This window comes from Harpia harpyja, chromosome 6, assembly GCF_026419915.1.
Source record: "Harpia harpyja isolate bHarHar1 chromosome 6, bHarHar1 primary haplotype, whole genome shotgun sequence".
Lineage (NCBI taxonomy): Eukaryota > Metazoa > Chordata > Aves > Accipitriformes > Accipitridae > Harpia > Harpia harpyja.
In genome coordinates, this window is record NC_068945.1 from 36,005,124 (window position 1) to 36,025,698 (window position 20,575).

Here is a 20,575-nt window from a genome sequence, read left to right on the forward strand (position 1 = left end):
CTCGAACTATATTCTCCTCACTTTTTTCTTCCTCCCCAAACTTCTCCAGAAAGCATTAGATGTTCTTCCTTTTCACAGTGCTTATAATGGTGCTTCTGTGAAAAGCCCAAGTGTCAGCATGTACTGTTTTGGTTTTTTTTTTTTAATTCTTTTTTTATAAGATGACAGTAAAGGAAAAAAAGACTACTTGCCTTTTGTACTGTCTTTATACAAAACTTCATCTCTTATCAGTGCACGTAAATATGGTTCTTGAAAAATATACCACTGAACAGCTTATACCAGGTAGATAAACTTCTTCCATTTGTTACCTTCCAGACTTTCTCATTAAGAATTTTACATTTTTGTATCATGGAAAAAAGCAGTGACAAAAATATTCTTGTTAAAGCTACTTAAAACTATGCTGCAAAACCAACTGGTTTTGGTAGCTCATAGAAGTTCCTAAGAAATTAGATGAATGGTCCCCTATTTCTACCCTTCCACCATCAACTCAGAGCATGTCTAGGAATTGTGGGGAAAGCCTTGAGTCATTTTAAGAAAACATCTAAATGCCAAATCAGGTAAATAATTCTGACATTTCCTAAATTCTGTAGGTTTGGGGGTCATGGTGGTGGTGTTTGTTTGTTTTAAATATAAACTCCTATTAAATCTCATTTCCTAAAAAGAAACAAGAAAATTACAAGGCAATGCATCACTAATTTTTCCAACAGCCCAATAGTACTACAGCTTAAGAGGTAGAAAGTAAACATCCCAGACAAGGGTCATGAGCTCTTAGTATCACAAGATGAGTTAGGGAAGATGAAGCCAACTTCCTCCTACCCCTCGTCAAAAGACAGGAAACTTCCGCTGTATTTGTTCACTTTCCTGTGTTTAAAAAGGAAAAGGGGAAACCGGCAGAATTGCAAAAATTTCAGAACAGGAAGGTCTTCAGAAAAACCAGACTGTTCTTTCCCCACCATCACTACTCCTGAGTCCCAGAAAGAACTTGAGTATCATCCTGGCTACAGCATATGTTACTCCTTGCTCTTTTGACAGTGGCATAGGTGCCATTCATATTTAGTTATCATTCTGACATGCTGTCAAATTAAGCTGAAGAATGCAAATAAAGGCGGGTGAAAAGGAAAGACAATTTTAACTACCTAAAATGCAGACAAATCAGAATGTAACAATGGGACAAATGGAAGGCACTTCTCTAACTATAGGGCCTTGACCTTGCCGAATTGCAGTACTGTGCTACAGCCAAAAGTAGTTCTGGAAATAAAAAAAGTCTGAAATTACCATAATGGAAGAGGTAAGGAAGGAACTGCTAGCAGCTTTTTTCTACTAGGTTAAATGTAAGACAACTTGCCTCTGTCCACAACCATAAATAATTAAAGCAAAAACCCAGAACAAGAATCCTTATCCTTATAATTTTGAGCAGTTATACAAATTGTCCCTCAAATAAGTGCTTCTGACATTTTTGGAACAAAGGAAAAAACCATTCTTGGTTAAAATAGATTATTTTACCTCTAGATAAATGAATTGTTCCGAATTTTTCCAGAGTTTAAGAGTTTTCTTTCAATGCCAATGAGAATATTTTCCCTCCAATCCATTTTACAAAGAACATCACAGTAAGAGCCACTCTTACCAAAATTGTACTCCCATAAAATTCCATTATGCTAACCATAATCTGCAAATAACACATTTAAATATATGATTCACTTCAGAGATGTTTTTATTATTGCAACACAATGCATATCTTTAAAATATTTTTATTTTCTACAAATACTATTTGATCTAAAAAGTACATGTTGTAAAATCTTATTACATATTTAATGTTTTGTAGTAAATGCATATTCAGAACTATTTCTTTACCAGAATTAAATGTTTTATATAGCATATATTCAGTATGTAGGGTTGTTCTCAAATGTACAATAGCAACATAAGCACATTTTAGATTAATCAAATTACTACTAGGTAGATTTACTAGACCACACACCTTACATAAAATGCAACACACTGAAAACTTCTTCTGAAACCAGGGAATCCTGGCACCATTCATTGTCCCACTCCGAGAACATCCCTAATTTAAAAATCTGTGGCAAGGAGCATTATTCACCTGCTTGAGACAAAAGGCAAACACACACACTACCAGTCTTTAAGTGACAGGTAAAACATCACTATATAGAAGCTTAATTATAATTCCTCCCTACTCTTCCGTACAAGTGATATGCAGACATCATCAGCTTTATACTAGCTATAAATTTGACATTTCTACTGTCCTTATGGTGTCTGATTAAAAAGTAAAAGTACTAAAGTAGCCTCTTCACTATTTCTGCAGAAAGGCAACTGATTCCTTATGTTCATGAGCAACATATAACATTAAAATCAGGCCAACAGTGAGCCACTCTAACTACAGGTGAAGTAACTTACTTTTGAGATAACTATGTAAGGTAAAGCCTAAAACTGATTGAGTTCAATAATTTTTAGAATGGTAAAAGAAAAGTAGATTTACTTACATTTTGTACGTATGACAGTACTGCTTACTCCAGTGCTGAAATAAGGGACTAAGTACATGAAGACTAGTACCTCTAGGGAAAGTTTACAAACAGGTAAAAAAAGACTACATAATCGGGGCAGCCTCAAACATACATAAAAATGCAGAAGCAAGAGATTGAGAAGGACAAACTTGAGAAAGGTTAGAGGAAAACTGCCTACTAAAATTTGGTGATAACTGTATCCCTGATTAATCATCTACACAAAACCACAACTACTACCATGAACAAAGATAGTTCCTAACTGTAATCTCAACTTCCAAAACACTTTAACATAATGACAGGAGATATTAAAACTTCCTATTCCAAGTTGAGAAACTGCTCCTTTGTGAGAGAAGTTTCTTGGACCCATAGTTCTAAGACAGAGGCTCACAGGCAGAAAACACCTAGCACCAGCTAGCCCACAATGAAGTTCTTCCATTGCTAAAGTAGTCTTACACTACGATCACTTCCTTTTCAGTAAAGAACTTTGGAAAAAATCTTTAATTAGATCAAATTTCTTAGGTATGAAATGTTACACTTGCTATACAACTGCAAAATACAACTTCAACAATCCATTTGGAGTCAACAAACATTTGTTATAAATAACATTTTGTTAAAGTGAAAACAAGCCTGCAACCTTCAAGGTGAGAACTGCAGTACATGAAAATAAACACCCTTTCAACCAAACACCTTTTGTAAGGTGTTCGTACCAAAAAATCTTGCCAGCTGTAGGGAAGGTCAATTTCACATACTGCATTGCTTTACTGAATAGGAGTATGTAGTATTTTCTAAGATTAAGATACATCGGTTTTACTCTAAGAGTGAGAAACACTTGTGGAACACTTGTAGTAGCAGTTCTCAAACTTTTAGTTAGGTAACTCTATCAGTTCAGACTCAGGACTGTGTTTCTCCATCAACAACCTCCCAATTACAGGTCAAAGTACACGCAACTGGAAATGTAATACAATGCGACTCCGCCCATAGACTGTATTTCAACCTTGATTATTAAGAAAAGTAGGGTGCTACAGAGAATATCCCAAGAAGCAATTGACAGCTGAGAACCAGTTTTAAAATTCAGAAGCTCTAAAATAGTACATGAAAAAGAGGTGGAAGATCAACCACTTGCTCAAAAAGATGCCACTTACTCAGTAACATAAGTGTTATTGATTAAAAGCATACCTATATTTTTTTTAGACAAAGGTTAAGATGGAACAATCAGTCCTACAGATGATCTCATTTCACACTTAGATCAACATTTATTTCTCTCTCTCCTGTTTGCTTGTTTATGTTGGAGCCTGTATATTCTTTGACTCCTCAATAAACATCCATATTAACATTTGAACACGACTGCACAGAAATATGCATGAAGATTGAGATACAAAGGGAAAAAAGATAAAGCAACAATGTCACTTGCATCCAGCAAGTGAGTACTGTTGTTCATTGGCATGATCCTGCAGAAACATACTTCCACTGGATTTCCTTGCTCCAAGGGAAGATGTTCTTGCCTCATGTAGCAGGAGGGATTATTGCCAGGCACCACAGTTGTGGTCTCTGAACTGATCAGCACTTAAAATCTGAGAGGTCCGTAACAGCAATATGTCACACTTAGCAGTAAAAAGCATGAACAGAAACCCAAACTGGTACCTTCTCTGACAGACTTTTTTTTTTTTTACTACCATGTGAATTATGGGGGGGGCAAAAAAAAAGCAAAACCAAGCCAAAACAAAAAAAAACCCCAACAACAAACCAACAAACTTGGTTATAAGGATTACATAAATAATGCCTCAAATATCCTACTAGATGGCTCCTGGAATTTATCATCTTCTCTTTAGGCATTTCAGTTCCCACTATACGAGATATCAACTTATCAAGGATTTGAGCCTTGGCAGAATCTATTTTAACAGTATTTGTTTTCAAATGCTTCTCCATTCACTCTCTGACAAAAGGTCCAAATCTGTACTAAGGATTCTCTTGTTCCCTTACTGATGGTATGTTACAAAATTTCCTAACCATGCAGCATTTTACACTTGCTTTCTTACACTCTATTTTCAACCTTAACTGTCAATTTTATATTGCTCATCATCAGCCATACATCTCCTGTGTAATTATTATTAACTCCATGCTATTTGTACTCTTTTCACCAAATATCCTCATGGTACTATCATAATTTTGTTTGATTATGTATCTTGATTACACAAGAATTTCTCATGGTCAAGGGAAATGTTTTCAAGCATAATTCAGTCTCTTCTGCACTCCCTCTACTCCACAAATCTACCCATCTCAACACTTGTAACTTTTGGTATCATCCTTTGAAGAACTCTACCATTTTACTTTCCATACTGCATTAATCTGTCTATCGTTGCCTCCTTGATCATCAATTCATAATATTCTCTCAATTATTATGGTTTTTGCATATAAAATCTATATACACACAAACATTCTACATGACAATCTGTGACTACGAAAGCTCTCCTGTTCTAGGACCACTCCTGGCAAAATGTCCCTACTCAGCTTTCTTGAAAGCACCACCAAAATAACAACCTCTTTCATCATCATGTACCTTCCTTTTAAAACTCACTAAGATCCTCTGATCTTTCTCTCTCTTCCCCCTTTAGTACCCACATACACAGTACTCTCAGACCTTCTGAAGTTTTTACTAATTTGATCATTCTCATTAAATTGCTGCTCCATTTTAAGCACTAGCCAAAACCCCTATTTATCTCCATCTGTAAATAACTTCCAAGAAGACAACACAACTGTTAAGCCCTGAAAATTACCCAAGTGACAAGGCTTGATCTACTGTAGTAAAAACTATTTAAAAAGGGGGGGTGGGGTGGGGTGTGAAGATATCAAGAATATATACTTGCCCAAATGTGTGGAGTCCTTTCTTCTATATTTTCTGTGTTGTTCTTCCTGCTTAGTCTATAATGGGACTTCCCTGGGTATGCGTGACAACATCCAGAAATTTAAGCGGAAGGCAAACAAAAAAACCCCTCTCTTCTCAGAAAATTAACCATACGGCAATATGAATAGCTTACTAAACTTGATCTATTAAAAATAAACAAATAAATAAACAACAGCAGAACTAGACAATTCAAGACTAGAATCTGCTAGATTGTCCCTCTGCAGCAAATGTAGTCAGTGGAACCCTGATGCAGGTCTCCATGAAAGCAGATCTCTACAATGAAAAAAAAACAAAAGCAAAACCAAAACAAGCCCTCACTGCCACCAAAACTCTAAAAGCAATGCTCATATCACTACCGGGGGGCAACACCAACAGCACAGCAGCCACTCAAGGGACAGCAGGACTGTCTGCTTGAAAAGGAATAGCACAAGCTGCTATGTAAGATAACAGCAATAATTTCTGATGTACATAGGCAAGCAAGAATGATGACCTATGCTCTTTTTCCACCCTCCTCTATGCACTGAGGTAGGGCAAGAGGTAGAGAAAGGAGATATGTACCCCTTTTAAATAATGTGTTGCTTTTATTCTCTGGAGACATCAGTAGTGCTGACAGCTCAAAAGAGAGTGGCAATAAGCATTATTGCTAAACACAAATTTACATTACCTTTAGTAAAAAATAAAAAAATTATTTATAGCAAAAATAATTCCACTCATAGTTTTTGTTTCTGCTATGTAGCTGTATGATAATACCTGTATAACATGGTAGAAATTACATGAAAAATAGTTTGTCTACATCTTTGACTAATTCACCTGCCCTCTACCCACTAATTGTTTTGATAAGCACAACTTACATTCCATAACTTGGCATAGTTTTAAACAACAGCCATTTTATACACCCTGCTTACAGCAGGCTGAGTTTAAAAGTTCTCTTTCCAAATTACACAAGCCTAAGGCCCAGGACAAGCAACAGTTTCATATTGCATATGATCAAGAATTGTCAAAAAGAAACAGTACTTTGCACATACTTCCATCCAAACTTGGTGTCTAAATCTTTGTGTTTGTAGATATTAAAAAAAACCAAAAAACTTAGAATTTTTGAAAGTTTGCTCCATTAAATCTTTTTCTCTCTTGTTGAAAATTCATTCTGACATATATGTAGTATTAGAGGTGGGACAGAAAGTCAATGCAACCTATCCTAAACTTAAGCTGACATCCAGTCTTGTATATGCTATATATACACACATAGTTAATAAAATTTATGCATTTCTTATATAATCAATAGACAAAAGAAAGTATTCATAAACATTACTAATTTTCTCAAAGTGTCAACAGCATTTGAAGAAACCCTTACTGTTCCACAACTGTACACTTCTTAGCTTTCTTAAGTGCAGCAATGCCCATGAAGAAATATTTTCCAAGATGAAACCTTTCTCCCTGCAAGCTCTTTGAGGAAGAGATAAAATCCTTTATTTGATTATATGCAATTTTATGCCTTTATGATATTTTAATATAAGGATAAAAGTAACAGTAATTGTGATGATGACAGATTTTTTTAAACCAAAATGAAAATGGTAAATTCAGTGTTAATGAAAAATATAAACTAACAGAACAGAAATTAATTCTGTTGATGCAGCACCTGTAGTGCAAGCAAAGATGCAGAAGAACCACTAGAAGGTTTGTACCAGTAAATCAGAACCTCACTGTAGAAAGCAGATGGTGCAGCTCGAGTCAGAGACCACTCAACACTTTACAAATAATGACAGCCTTCACTCAGTAGCGACCCAGCATCTGGGCCACAAGTCAACTAATATCCAGCGACCAATTTAAATGAGGGAGTTGGTCATTAAAGACTATCAGCGTTTGATTACATAACCCCTCCTTCTCCTTCTACAGTACCTACCCCATCTGCCCTTCCAAACAGCGTTCCCTCCACCAACATTCCCACATTGCTGTCTCCTCACCCAATGCATGAATGCACCCAGCTCACTCTATATTCACATTCCTTCCCTTTGCAATTTGACTACCGATGCTCAAATGGTCTTCTCTTCTCCCCTCATTAAGATACCTCCAAACACCTTGTCTTCCCTCTTCTTTGGCCTACAGGTGACTGAGAAGCAGCCTGTGTTATTTGGCCCAACTGGAGGCAGAGTCAGCACGTGCCTCCCAGCTGGGCAGCTGACTACTCAGAGCCCAAGCGTCTTCTGCCAGGGCAGCAACCTAGCAGTACACATGCTCCTTAGAGCCTCCAAGCTGCACACTGGGATCAATTGGCTGCCTGGTCAGGAGATGTGCATCTTCCCGGTGCCAAGTCGGGAAATACATGAAGTCACAACCCATAGCAAACGCATACCATCTGAATGAAAAAAGCCTTGAGGAAAAAGACACAGCCCTGAGAGTCACTTCTACCTGGTGGCCTTCTGCAGCAGAATTCTGTACAATGCATGCTTTAAAGTTTCACCTAGTAAGGCAATCAGATCAACAATCCTGTACGTTTATATTGTTGCTGTATGTTATAGGGTATGTGAACAATCATATTTATGTTGTGTCTACTTCACTATAACTTTCCATCGTTACTTCCACAATATAAAAAAGGTTTTCATCGTATTTATTTTGATGTCATGACTACTCTAACTTGGCAATACTACAGATCACACTATACTAGTGAAATTACAATAAAAATGAGTAAATTCCTTCATAAGTTTCTGAAAACAAGAAATAATGGTAACAGCTTTTGTTTTCCTTACTTCGCTACGTCACCAAGCACCCCCCCCCAAAAAGCAAGCTTCAATTAATTTACTCATACAAAAACCAAATCCTATTGCTTTCATAAACTCTTTAAAAAGAAAATAACCACCAAACCTTGAGTCTGAAACTTTTGCTTACATGCAAAGACCTCTTGAAGACAGCTAAAGAAATGAACATTGTTTACACCAATTTCAGTATTCTAAGTTTTGATACCTTTATTGACTTCAATTTTTTAGTTTCTTTCCTTGCTAAAGCAGGCACATTTTGTGTTAATATACATGGTCCAGATCTTAAGCACACTGCAGGACTGACACAGGACGCCACCGATTTCAGCCCAGCTCTGAAGAGGGGTGAGATTCTGCCTAAGCAGATCTAGAGAGAATTCCACATGGGCAAAAGTCTACAAACACAGCTCTTACAGCAGACCTACAGAAGCACCAAGTCACCATAAAACTAACAGAGTATTTTTGGTTTCCACCAGGCACATAAATTTATGGACAATCGTAATTTTTAACTGCGCTGCACACAAATATCTATACAGAAATATATCAGTACATTTAGTGAAGCGGGGTGTTTGTTTACAGTTACATGCAGAACAGTAGATTATTTTTAAGTCACTTTTTTCTTTGATCTTACTTAAGAAGCACTTTCTTCAACAGCCGGACTAACTCTGTTTAAAATACAATTAAACTGCTTATTGGGAGAATGAAAGCTACTACAGTAAAAAGGTATTTGTGTACTGGCAATATACAAATCGAAATAGAAAAAAATCTTGTATTCAACTATGATGAAAACCACCTTTCTAGGAATGTAACTGTATTTCAGTAATAACATCATACTGACTATAGGACATATTAATGAAACAATACTAAATGTGATGAAGTCATTGTCACCACGTATTGTATTTTGATTTCCTAACCTTTTACAGTTTTACTATGATTCCATATGCATTGACTAACATATCTTTCTAATAAATAACTTTACGCTATATAAACAGAAAAGCACATGGCATTAAACAGGATAACAAGTTTAGCTAAGTTTGAAGGAAATAAAGTACTCTGAAACATTTGCAAAAAAAAAAAAAAACCAAAGCTTACTAGAAGTATTCCAAGCTGTACAGTAGTTAGGTGCCTGTATATTCTTCAAATCCAATTAAACACAATAATTCACTACAGGGGACAGCCTTTGCACATAACTGTGCTCAGAAACAAAATTTTCACTAAAATAACCATTGTATTTCCATAGAGTTACAAAAATGACCTTGGAAGAACAAGCAAAATACACACCAATGCTGCAATGCCTGACTGGGTCTGCAGAGCACCTAAAAGCACATTTTTCAGGTGTGTGAAATACTCTTTAGATATTCGTCTGGATCCTGTGAATTCTGCATGTCCACAGCTGCAAAAATTTTTTTTCAAGTACCATGGAATCTATTATCGTTTTGCTGTAAAATTCAGTATTTTACTGTTGCTAGGCTCTTGACATTTAGTGCTTTGTCCTCTTGCCCTTTTACCTGCATACACCTTTTCTTTCCTTCAACTTTCTTTACAATTAGGAACTCATTTGATTACCGTAAATATTCCTTGTGCAGTCAATGGGTACATACATCAAGGGGTCAAGGAAGAGAAGATAAATTCCGGCTTGTAGTCAAAGATTGAGAAGATGATGATTAGCAGAGCATGAGAGACAAAAAGACCCGTGAGAGCTAGGCAGCCAGAGTAAGCAGTATTGCAACAGGGAAACCCCCTCAGCCCACAAGCAACGCAAAAGATTTATGAATCGGCCCACATGGGTAACACCATGGAAGCCAAAGATAGTGGGGAAAGGATGCCCAGAAAGCACACTTAAAACCTCCTCAGAAATAACTAATATTGAGATTAATCAATTACCACGCTGAACAATGAGTCAGAACTGTATGTATATATATGAGGGGAAAAAAGGTGTATCACAGTGTAACAACAGATAAATACTGCCATGGAATTTATTCCCACTTACCACAGAGAGCACAAGGCTCTATTATGAAGAATATTCTCTAGAGACAAAGTTAAGGTTGCACTTTCATACTTAAATGAGGTCATTCCTGATTTTTTTCGAAGTATTTACTGTGCAACTGTAGCATTATATGAACATATACTGCTACAAATGTGAATTTTCCTGGCTTTTCATAGATGGTACTGGGGGTAGAAAAGTGTCCAAGAAACAGCTCTGTAATCTCCAATGTTTTAAAGCTCTACTATCCTTCCCAAAATTACACAGGACATATGCAAATTCTGTAACATGGCACTGTTTACCTGGCCACTGCCTGGATTCTACATCATTTAATCAAGGTCATTAGAACCCAGATACTCCCGAGCAAAATAACCATGTAAGGGAAGAACTGTTCCTAAGTTTATTGCCACAAGTTTTCTTGTAATACAAATATACTTTTTAAAAAAACAAACCCACACACAATTCTACACCCATCCTATGCCATAATCATTGTTAATATACTCACAAAATGCTAAATTTACCCCCACAGTAAACTATTTTCATTTAGCTTAATTAAGACCCTGGGATGTATCCCAAATGAAGTTACCCCAACACACTGCGTCCCAGTAATACATGTTGTTATAGCACTTCACCAAAGAACTTTAACGGAGCTACTCAAAGTTAGTCATATGATTTAGTGTTTTACAGAGCTGAGAACCTCTACACGTAGATTATCATGGAAGCACAGCAACCTTTGGACTGGGAGGCAGAGGCCAACCAGCAGACGTCACAGCACGTAACAATGGAGAAATGCATGTAGCCATAAGTATGACCCATCTAAACTCCAGCAAACATATGAAAAGTCCAGCAAACACTGTGAGAGAAAAGGTCTCTGAAACAGAATGATTGCCTTACTTTACAGGATTTTTATGTATTTTAGGCAGCTATGGATTGACAAGTAACACTGTGAATTATTCTGAAAGACTACTAATTGAACAGTTGCTCCTCCCACACCAATAAAAAAGGAAAATAGTATGAACACAGATCACTCTTGCAGACAAACATGCTCCAGTGCATCATTCAACAGAACTCACTCTATTATAAGTATGCAATCCCTCTTGCAGCATAGCTGGCTTGCTACAATTTATCTGGAGTTAAAATAAATGCATGCGCATTCAGTTTAAAGACAGGAAACAAAAAGTAGAGAACTCGGTGTCACTAGCTTGTTGCCGAAAATCTAATTCAGGTCTGCTTAGACTTGAACTTGTTGCTCCAAGGAGACTGTATTTTAGATCTGATACCTAGCTCACTAATCTAGTACCTCAGGCAAAGCCTAAGCTCACTATTCTGGGTACCATCTTGCTGTTTTATTATCCTTCCTTAAGATAAGCTTCTTTCTTTCAACCGTTCCAATATTTCTCTGCTTAGGTATCCCAAGTTTATTTATTCCCTAAGGAATAAAGATTGTTCTTCCTCCCATCTATGCTATATTTTCTGCTTCTCAACACTGCAGAGGGCAAACAAGCCTATGAATAGTTTTATTTTCCTCATATATTCCTAATTTATATTCATTTTCAAATATTTAAGATATGACATAGAAGCATGAAGAGACACAATCCCTGCATTAAAGAGCTTACAGTCTCACACTTCTCTGTGAGATAGGTAAACAAACATCAGTATACCCACTTTATAAATGTGAATAAAAACATGGCAAATGATTTAACTAAGGCCACAGAATAAATACGTATCAGACTGATAACCAGAAACAAGATCATGTGATGGGATCTCTGGCCTATACCCAATTCCCTCTATGAACTACAGGTCTTATAATAATGTGGACTGATACTACAGTTACTCCAAGTAGTCCCACTTAAGCTGTAAGACACCACTCTGACACTCTGAACAAGCATTTTAAAACAAAACACAGCAAAACAAAACACAAACAATTCATTCTCATAATCTGTTACTTACTTAGTTTTCAGTTTTCCAATTCACAGAACATAACATTATCCCGTTTTATTTTTCAAACAGTGCTTCCTCAGCTATTGATTAATGAGGAATTTTAAAAGATAGTAAATAATAGTAGCCCCCTTTCATGGATGGTTTAGCTAAGGCTCAGAAAGAAGAAATTTGCCTGTCAGAACCGGATTCTAGCATTATTAAAAAAAAAAAAAAATAGGCTTTACTGTATTTGGATTTCATTCCTATTTGACATGCTCTTTCACAGTAACAGTCTGAACCTCTGTGCACCTCTAGTACCTCACCTGTAAAACTTAACAAATTATACTTCTCTATTTCATTACTGGGGAAAGTGGGGAAGAGGTTAGGAAAGAAGAAAAGAGTATGAAAGTCTTATTTATTGAGGTTTAACTGCAAATAAACAAGGTAATTAAAGCCTACTAGCTCTAAAATAAAAAAAAAAACACCACCCCAAACTTTTCTTAGCCCAGGCTTATTCCACTTCACAAGGAAAGAAGCAATATCCTCGCATGCCATATGCATTCTTGATTTTGTTGTAATATGCTTACCATCTATTCAAACCTAAGATGTTACCACAGCTATTAATAATTTTAAAGCATAAATTAGTTTTGATACTGTTTCAGTTAAAGATTAGAAAATCGTCTTAACATATAAACTTTGTACCAATTATTAGAAGATTCAGTAGGTCCTAAAAGTCACCACAGTTATTATAGTGTTGCCAGAAACTTGCTCTTTGTAGGTTATTAGTTCTGACATCTGTCCAGATAAGCTTTCAAGTTAAACAATCAGAATTCTGTATTAAAACTGAAGAACAACATTTACCCATCCCCAAATAAACCAATATATTTCAGCTTAGCAGCAGTGATTTAGGTCATTTCTAACAAAAAGCTTGCAGAAAAACAATCAGGAAGAGAACATACGTTAACATTCATCGCACTAATTTTTCACTATATTTTTCTGCAGTAAAAAGGAGTTTACCCTCTGAAGGAGGGTGAAGGAGCTCAGAAACTTTGACAGAGGCCAAACTCATCTGCATAGTTACTAGTATCACAACATAAGTCTAAGAAAGAGCAATTTTAAGGTGGCTATGCTTCCTTTCACCTGCTGCCTGCTCTCCTCAGAAGAGGCCTAATGAAAATTTTGTATTATTAAAGTTCTGTTTTCTTTTGAGCAGATTCCCAGCAACTGACAAGACAACATCCATCCAAATAAGTAACTTCTAATTGACAGACATTGTAAGATTTTAACAACCAACATATTTAATTCCCCTGAATAAAGCTTTATAGCAGGAACAGTAACTAGCCTTGATCGTGAATATGTTGACTATATGATTACAGTACAACTAAAACAAAATTCCCCCTCCAACTATGTAAAATATTCGCTTCAGACTTAAAAGCAAGGCCTCAGACATCTGACTGAAACATGCATTACAATTCTTATCTTGAGGGGGGAAAAATAATTTAAAAAAGAAATCATTAAAATGTCATCCATGTATTTGTTTCCTGTCTTGCCAATGACTGCAGGATTTGTGACAAAATTAAGCGCAACAGATTCCGCAGGTAAAGTCTGCAGTGTTGCAATAAAAGTCTGTAGCTATGCAAGATGAGAACCTTCATTGTAGTGTTATTCAAGGATGGACAGAACCTGTAAGGTCATCTGGCCCACTTCTCTGCCAGTCCTGGCTCATGACCTGTTGCACATGTGTTAGTGTCCTGACCAGGCTAGTTCTGAATGACCCTACTCCACTTGGCATACTATTCAGAAGGTATACAGGTGTATCTCAGCGGTTTTTGTGCTGCTATCTGCTCTGAATTTTCTCCCTCGGTTTCATCTCAGCTTACATGTTAACACAGCCTCTTTTTTTATTTAAAATCATCTCCCTTTTAAAGTATTTAGGCCCTTCAAAATGCTTGCAAGATACCATTTCCCCTTCTCACCCAAAATGTTAATTTAGCCAAGCAAAACATATTTACTTCTCAAATCTTTTTTAAAATCAATTAGTCCCTTCAGCCTTCTTAACATTTTGTTGCTCTTCTCTAAGCTTCTATTAAGTTACCCCACCTGTTGCAAAGGCTCTGAAAGTAAAACAGTACTTCAAATACAGTCCCACAATCTCATACAAAACCTCATCTGCCCCTCGTTCAATGCATCTGTGGATACAACCTAAACTCATTCTGATTTTTACAAAGTCTATATATCATATTGCAAATTGCTCTTCCTGTCAGAAGCATGCACAAATCCCTTTCATATGAAAGGGAGTTGGGTGCACACAACTGACAGGATTATCAGGGCCATGGTATCACTCCTATCCCTTTTTCAGCAATACTGCTTTCCAGGTTATTCCCTCACAATGAATACCTGTTTTGGATTACTGTCCCTCAACTGTTTTAGCTTGCATTTTCCAAACTAAATCTCATTTGTACTTTCCAACAATGTGCCTTATTTCTTTAGATAACCTTTTCTTTTCTGCCCTGACTTGTGTTTAACTCTTCCCACTGACACTGTCTGCTAATGTCGCAAGTGTGCTATTCACCTTCTCGTAAAGTTAATCAATCCAGACACTAAATATGCCTACAATGGCTAAACTCGTACTACCATGTGCGTATGTAAGCACTAATGTTACTGGTTTAGCACCTAAAACTGCTGTGACTCACCAAAACTATTCTTAATACTTTGTTCTATTTTTGTTTATGGTCCCTCAACCTATTTTTCATTCAGATGACTATCCATATACATAAATAATTTGTCAATGAGAGACTCTGAGATGCATTTGAATTTTAGAAAATATGTAAAATATTACTACAGTTACAACTTTCTCTTCATCCACTGGGGCCTTGAACCTGCAATCAGATCTGGCAAGCAAGCCAGTCCCGTACTTCTCCATACTCACTGACCTGTGTGCAGATGCTGTTGCAGTATCAGATCCTAATTTTGAACACTGAGCAAGAATAACAAAGACAACTATTTTAAAGTAATTTTGCTTGGAAAATTCCAGGCTGCTTATTATTGTTTCCCTAATATTTCTGCCATTATTTTGCTAGGAACAGAATCCCTTAAATTTTTCTAGTTCTTCAGCTCATGCTTCCCCCCCCCTTTTTTTTTTAAAGAAATCAGTACTATTATTCAATTTCTTAGTAGCTTCTTGAAGAACAAATGACTTATAAATCTCTTCAGATCTTTCAAGAACCCCCTCTATTTGTTGTCCATAACTATTTTATATGGTCCTGATTTTTAACTGCTCATACTTTTTCATCCTCCTATATATGGAATTCCAGGAAATTCAGCATAATGGCTTGTCTTTATAATAACTTTATGCAACTTCTCATTTATGAGCTGACCTCCTTCCTCTCTGCTTGACTTCCCCTCACCTCCCCAATATTTACAACAGCGAATTTTTATTCACCTTTAACTAGTATGAACTCCTTTCTGCTGCCTTTACCGGAAGCTTACAATACACACCTGCTTCCCACTTTTCAGAAATTCTCTGCAGAACTGAGACTTCAACTTAATTTACCTTACACTTAGTCCTTTCACATAATTTGTCTTAATGCAGGTAAATACCTTTTAAAAGCAAACTGATCTTTAATTCAGTTAGGCACACTTCATTTGCACATTTAGTTTACAAGGTCTCTCACTCCCCAAGAATAGATGGAAGACCCACAACAGAAATAAATGTATTGCTTACGCTCACATGAAAACCAACAGAACCTTATACTAACATATGAGGCCACATCAGCCCAATTCTTTGTAGGACTGTAACCTAATCAACCATTAACACAAAAACCAGGCTGTATTTCATGTTAACTTTCTTTTTACCTACTGTATGTTTACCAACTAACAAAAATGTAAAAGCATGCCCACATTACTGACATTTACATTTATTACCCCATATTAAAATATTTTCATTAACATTATAAAATAATCTTTAGAGAAGCATTTAGAAAATGCTTTACTAATTCACCTCAATTGAGATGAAACATCTAATTTGCACTACATCCAAGGGAATTACACTCTCTGATGCTGTAGAGCCTTACAGAACTACATTAACAAGTACAGTCTATCAATGGTTATCGGCACTGTGGCTTTTGACTGCTCACTAAGACCCACGGTGCATAAATTACTTCACCTGTCAGACAGCTCAAAGCAACACAGGCACAAAGTTTGAATGGTTCGGACCTTCCCTATTATAAACAACTTTTTCCAGTGAAAGAAAAAAAAGAGGGCAGTTCAAGGGAGAAGGGGTAGATAGGATTGTCTATCATGTATTCAAATATCACCTATCATAAAGCCTATCGGAATTATATCAGAAGTTTAAAAAATTCACATCTTTAATGAAGCCTAACATACATTCCCAGAGGCAGCTAGCAAAATTCCACAACAGTCAAAATGAAAAAGTTATTTAAACAAAAAAGACACATCTCACAACTGCCTAGAAAAACCATAACCTGATGAATGTTTTGCAAAACATTCAGTTTGATCAGGCCAACAGGACTACTGACGTCACACAAACAATTCAACTTTCTAAATTATTTACACAGTAATTTTAAGTCAAAATGCCAGCATTATTAGAAATAAAACAGCAAAACGAGCAAGTGGTCCATGTAGCTTGAGATCTTATCTCAGCGAACACGGTATGCCAGATGTTTAGTAGAAAAGAAGCAACTTTCATCACAAACCGTCATGAATCCAAATCTGCAAATGTATTCCTGTAGGTGCACACCACTGAATCCCTCTGAATTCAACAGGGTCCCATCTGCCATGCAGGTCCCTCACTTTACAGGACACACAACATATAATTGGATAAAAAAATATATAAAAGTTGATAGGCCTCAATTTGTTCGGCTTTGTTTGCAAAGTCATTACAATAGTGAGGCCAAGATTATAGTCATACTTGAGACTCAAGAGGAACATTTTTTTTCCAAGGGTAGTTGCTCAGCAGTTCATGAAAATCTAGCCCTATAAGAAATGTCAGGTTATGTTCTTCAACACAGATAAACAAGATCCTTTTTACAAATTTATCATTAGAGCATTTTTTTTCTTTCCCTATAACCAAATCCCCCCCCCCCAAACCTTTTAAGGTTAAAGCTAAACGAGCGTCAACCTAGCAAAGATACATGTGTATATACAGTCTTATTACTGCACATGTAAGGAGGTGAACTCCACTGGGAAACAGTTCACATCAAACTTAGATTACGTGAGAAGCAACAGTGAGTAAAGCAGTAATTTAGAAAAAACAAAACAAACAAAAAAAACCCCCACCCCAAAAAAACCCCAACCACTAAAAACCAATCCTCCCCAAAACCAACAACCTTGACAGTTTATTTCAGAATGGCCTAAGTAAATCACAGAGATTATGATAAAATAGACATTTTTAAAGATTCTTCATCTTAACTGTTTATGAACTTTTTTTTCTAAATTCCAAATAAATAAAAAAAACTTTCAATTATTGGTATGTAATCATTTACACATATTTTCAGCAACAGTATTTTAAATAATGTCAATACCAGCATGCTAATAATAAAAATAACATTTTTGTATGTCTGATTCTAAATTAAAAAGTAGTATCTTATTCAAAATTAATACTCATTAGAAGGCTAAATTAACATTAATTGTGTTAACTGTCACAGCATATAAAACACAAATGACATACAACCTTCTACTGCAAAAAGTTAGGCCACTCAAACACTTACAGAATATGGAAATAAAAAGGAAAGGGCAAAAACCAAAAAACTGTCTTTTTGCAAATTATATGTAAAATCGAGCCAAGTAATAGACTACATGGTCCAACAGAAAAACTCAAAAAGCAAAAAACTGCTTTGTGTGATCCAACAAATCTTCAGCAACACTATCTCAATGCTATGTAGTAGAGAAAAAAAAAAAAACAAAAAACAAAAAACCACCAACAGAGAAGGACATCCTAAAGTGAGCTTCCCACTTCATTCCTAGGCCTGCTAGCAACCATAAACTTTGCTAGAGCTATTAAGAATGGTAATTTCTTTTCTTAGTCTGGATCTTAAAGCAATTATATGTCACCACCAAAAAAAGAAAAATTCAGTAACTACAGATACCTCACTAAGGTTTTCCAGACATCATTGTAACTCAATAACTGTTCCACTGTGCTATGAACTCTTACAGCTTCAAGCTGGAAGTCAATCTAGGACAACCAATAGAAAGTGCACCTGTACAATTACTGCATTTCCTAATTCAGAAGGCCAAACTAGAGACAGATAAAGCTTGTGTGTACTCAGATCACCAAAACAGAAGTCCAAAAGCCCATACATCTTTTGTACATATTGCACACCTGTATTATCGTTAATTGCAATGAAAAATATCATTTATGCAATTCAGAAACAGAATATTACATTCCTTAACCAACGTACATAAAACTTTATTCTAAATGCAATGTAATTGTCTACATATAGCATCTAAAAACACTATATATGCAATAATTTTAAAGGCTTTCACACAAAATATAATCACCAAAAGTTAATAAAAAATAATTTTTTTTAAAAAGTCATCTAGTAACTGAACAGTACCACACACAGAGATTTAAAATATTCAGTATGAACTCCATGCTGCATTAAAAAAATAATCTGCATCACAAAAAATAACTTGTATCATTTCAAGGAATGTAATCTTATTTTTAAAAACTGCAGAAACCTACTATTTTTCAAGTGACAGAAAAAAAAATTATTTAGCTCTTTGTACTCTAAAATAAAAAAAATAATGTATGCTGCTAGTAATTGGTAACAATAACAATTTATCCAAAGCAGTCTACCTTCCTGCAGATGCATTTTCATTCAATGTCTGACCCCACTGAGCAGTAAACAAGTTCACATATACCAACACCTTTCAGTCCTCCAAATATTAACCTAAGTTTCTGTAACTACAATAACATGTCTTAGTAACAGTCCTTTAGCACCGTCGTCCTAAAACAATCAATAAAAATGGCTCTGACATATATTGTTTATATACTTGGGATCCCTTCAAAGTTTAAGGCTTGCAGGCGTAAAATACAAATAAAATAACTAGAAAACAGAATTACCTTTAACTGATCACTGCAGCAGGCCAGTAAGGAATTACAAGTTCCTTCTGCTTTATTTTACAGCATTTTTGAAGAGTAGGGATATTTTTATTATTGCACACACTAAAAAGCAAATAGAATCCCACACTCAAAAATACCACTGCAACAGCTTGATAGCACTCACCGCAAGTAATACTGTTTTAAAGCGAAGGCAGCGTTAGAACAACTTCTGGGAAAGTTAAACTCCTCTACAATTTCTCCCCACTGATTCTTCTCTGATACCTGTCAAAAACAACACACAGGCCGAGATACACAACGTACACATAAACATGTCGTCGACAGCGAACATCGCGAAAATCCACAGGCTGCCACGAAGCAAGTAGATGAAGATATAAAAAGAAATAAACACGAATGTAGATGGGATTTAGGACTGTGTGTTTCACTGACAGTCGGTAGTATTTCCCCTTCGGGAATAATCCCGCTTCTCACCGGTGTTCCACTTTATTTATTTTTTTAGATAGATATATATATGGATTTTTTTTTTTCGGGGGGGGGGCGACGGGGACGGGGACACGACGGACACGGGACAGGGCCGGCAGGGTTTGTATTGTTTTGGGGTTTGTTTGTTTTTGTTTTTACTGCCTGGACAATAACCAATCGGGAGTCCCTCTGTCGCCCCCTTTTAAATCCTAACGCGGTCCGTTAAAAACCCAAAGAAGTTTAAAATAATGCGGGGAAGTCTTGGCGGGGGCGCCCCCTGGCCTCCGGGGCGCGGGGGAGCCGTCCCGGGGGGTCCCCCCGAGACAGATCCACAGACACAGAGAGGCCTTTCTTTTGAGGCCTACATTTCTGTCCCTAGCCTTGAAGCCTAAAGATGGCTATTTGATTACACACCGTCTTGGGTGCCCCTTTTGTTATTTTTCTGCGGGAAGGGCTCGGAGGGCAGCGCCCGGCCCCCCCCCGGCTGCGAGGATCGTTTCCTAGCCCATGCTCCGTGCCGATTATCGATGTTAAACATGCCCGCTAATTTTGAGTTGCACTAAAACTGCGCTCAGACTCTCTCCTCTCTGTCTCTCTCCCTCTGCGAGAGGGAGAGACACACACACAAGAGCTGCCAGCACAAGCGAAAAGAAAACTGCCTCTCGCCGACCGGAGCTCTCTGCTCCCTCCTCGCCTTCTCCCGGGGAAGGGGGGCAGGGGCCAGGGGCTCCGGCGGAGGCGGGGGAGGCAGGAGCGGGGTGTGCGCCGTACCCCCGGATCCCCCTTCATCGCTCCGCCGACAAGGCCAAGCCACCAACCTGCCTGTCTGCTCGCTTCCTTCTTCCACCCCCCACCTCCTCTAACCGGCTTTAAATAGGACGGTTCCCGGCCACCCCGGCTCCCCCCGCCGCCCCCGGGGGTCAGAGGAGACTTTTGGGAAGAGGTTAGTGGGAGGGAAAC

The 20,575-nt window shown here is 37.0% G+C and overlaps 1 protein-coding gene across 1 annotated transcript in view; it reads right to left on the reverse strand.

Annotated features, from left to right (window-relative positions):
- ARID2 (AT-rich interaction domain 2) overlaps positions 1 to 20,575 on the reverse strand; it is a 107,664-nt gene that overhangs the window by 85,813 nt on the left and 1,276 nt on the right. Inside the window, exon 3 of the mRNA XM_052788983.1 lies at positions 19,320 to 19,417. Within this exon, the coding sequence (XP_052644943.1) occupies positions 19,320 to 19,417 (98 nt within the window). The remainder of the gene's footprint in view (positions 1 to 19,319; positions 19,418 to 20,575) is intronic.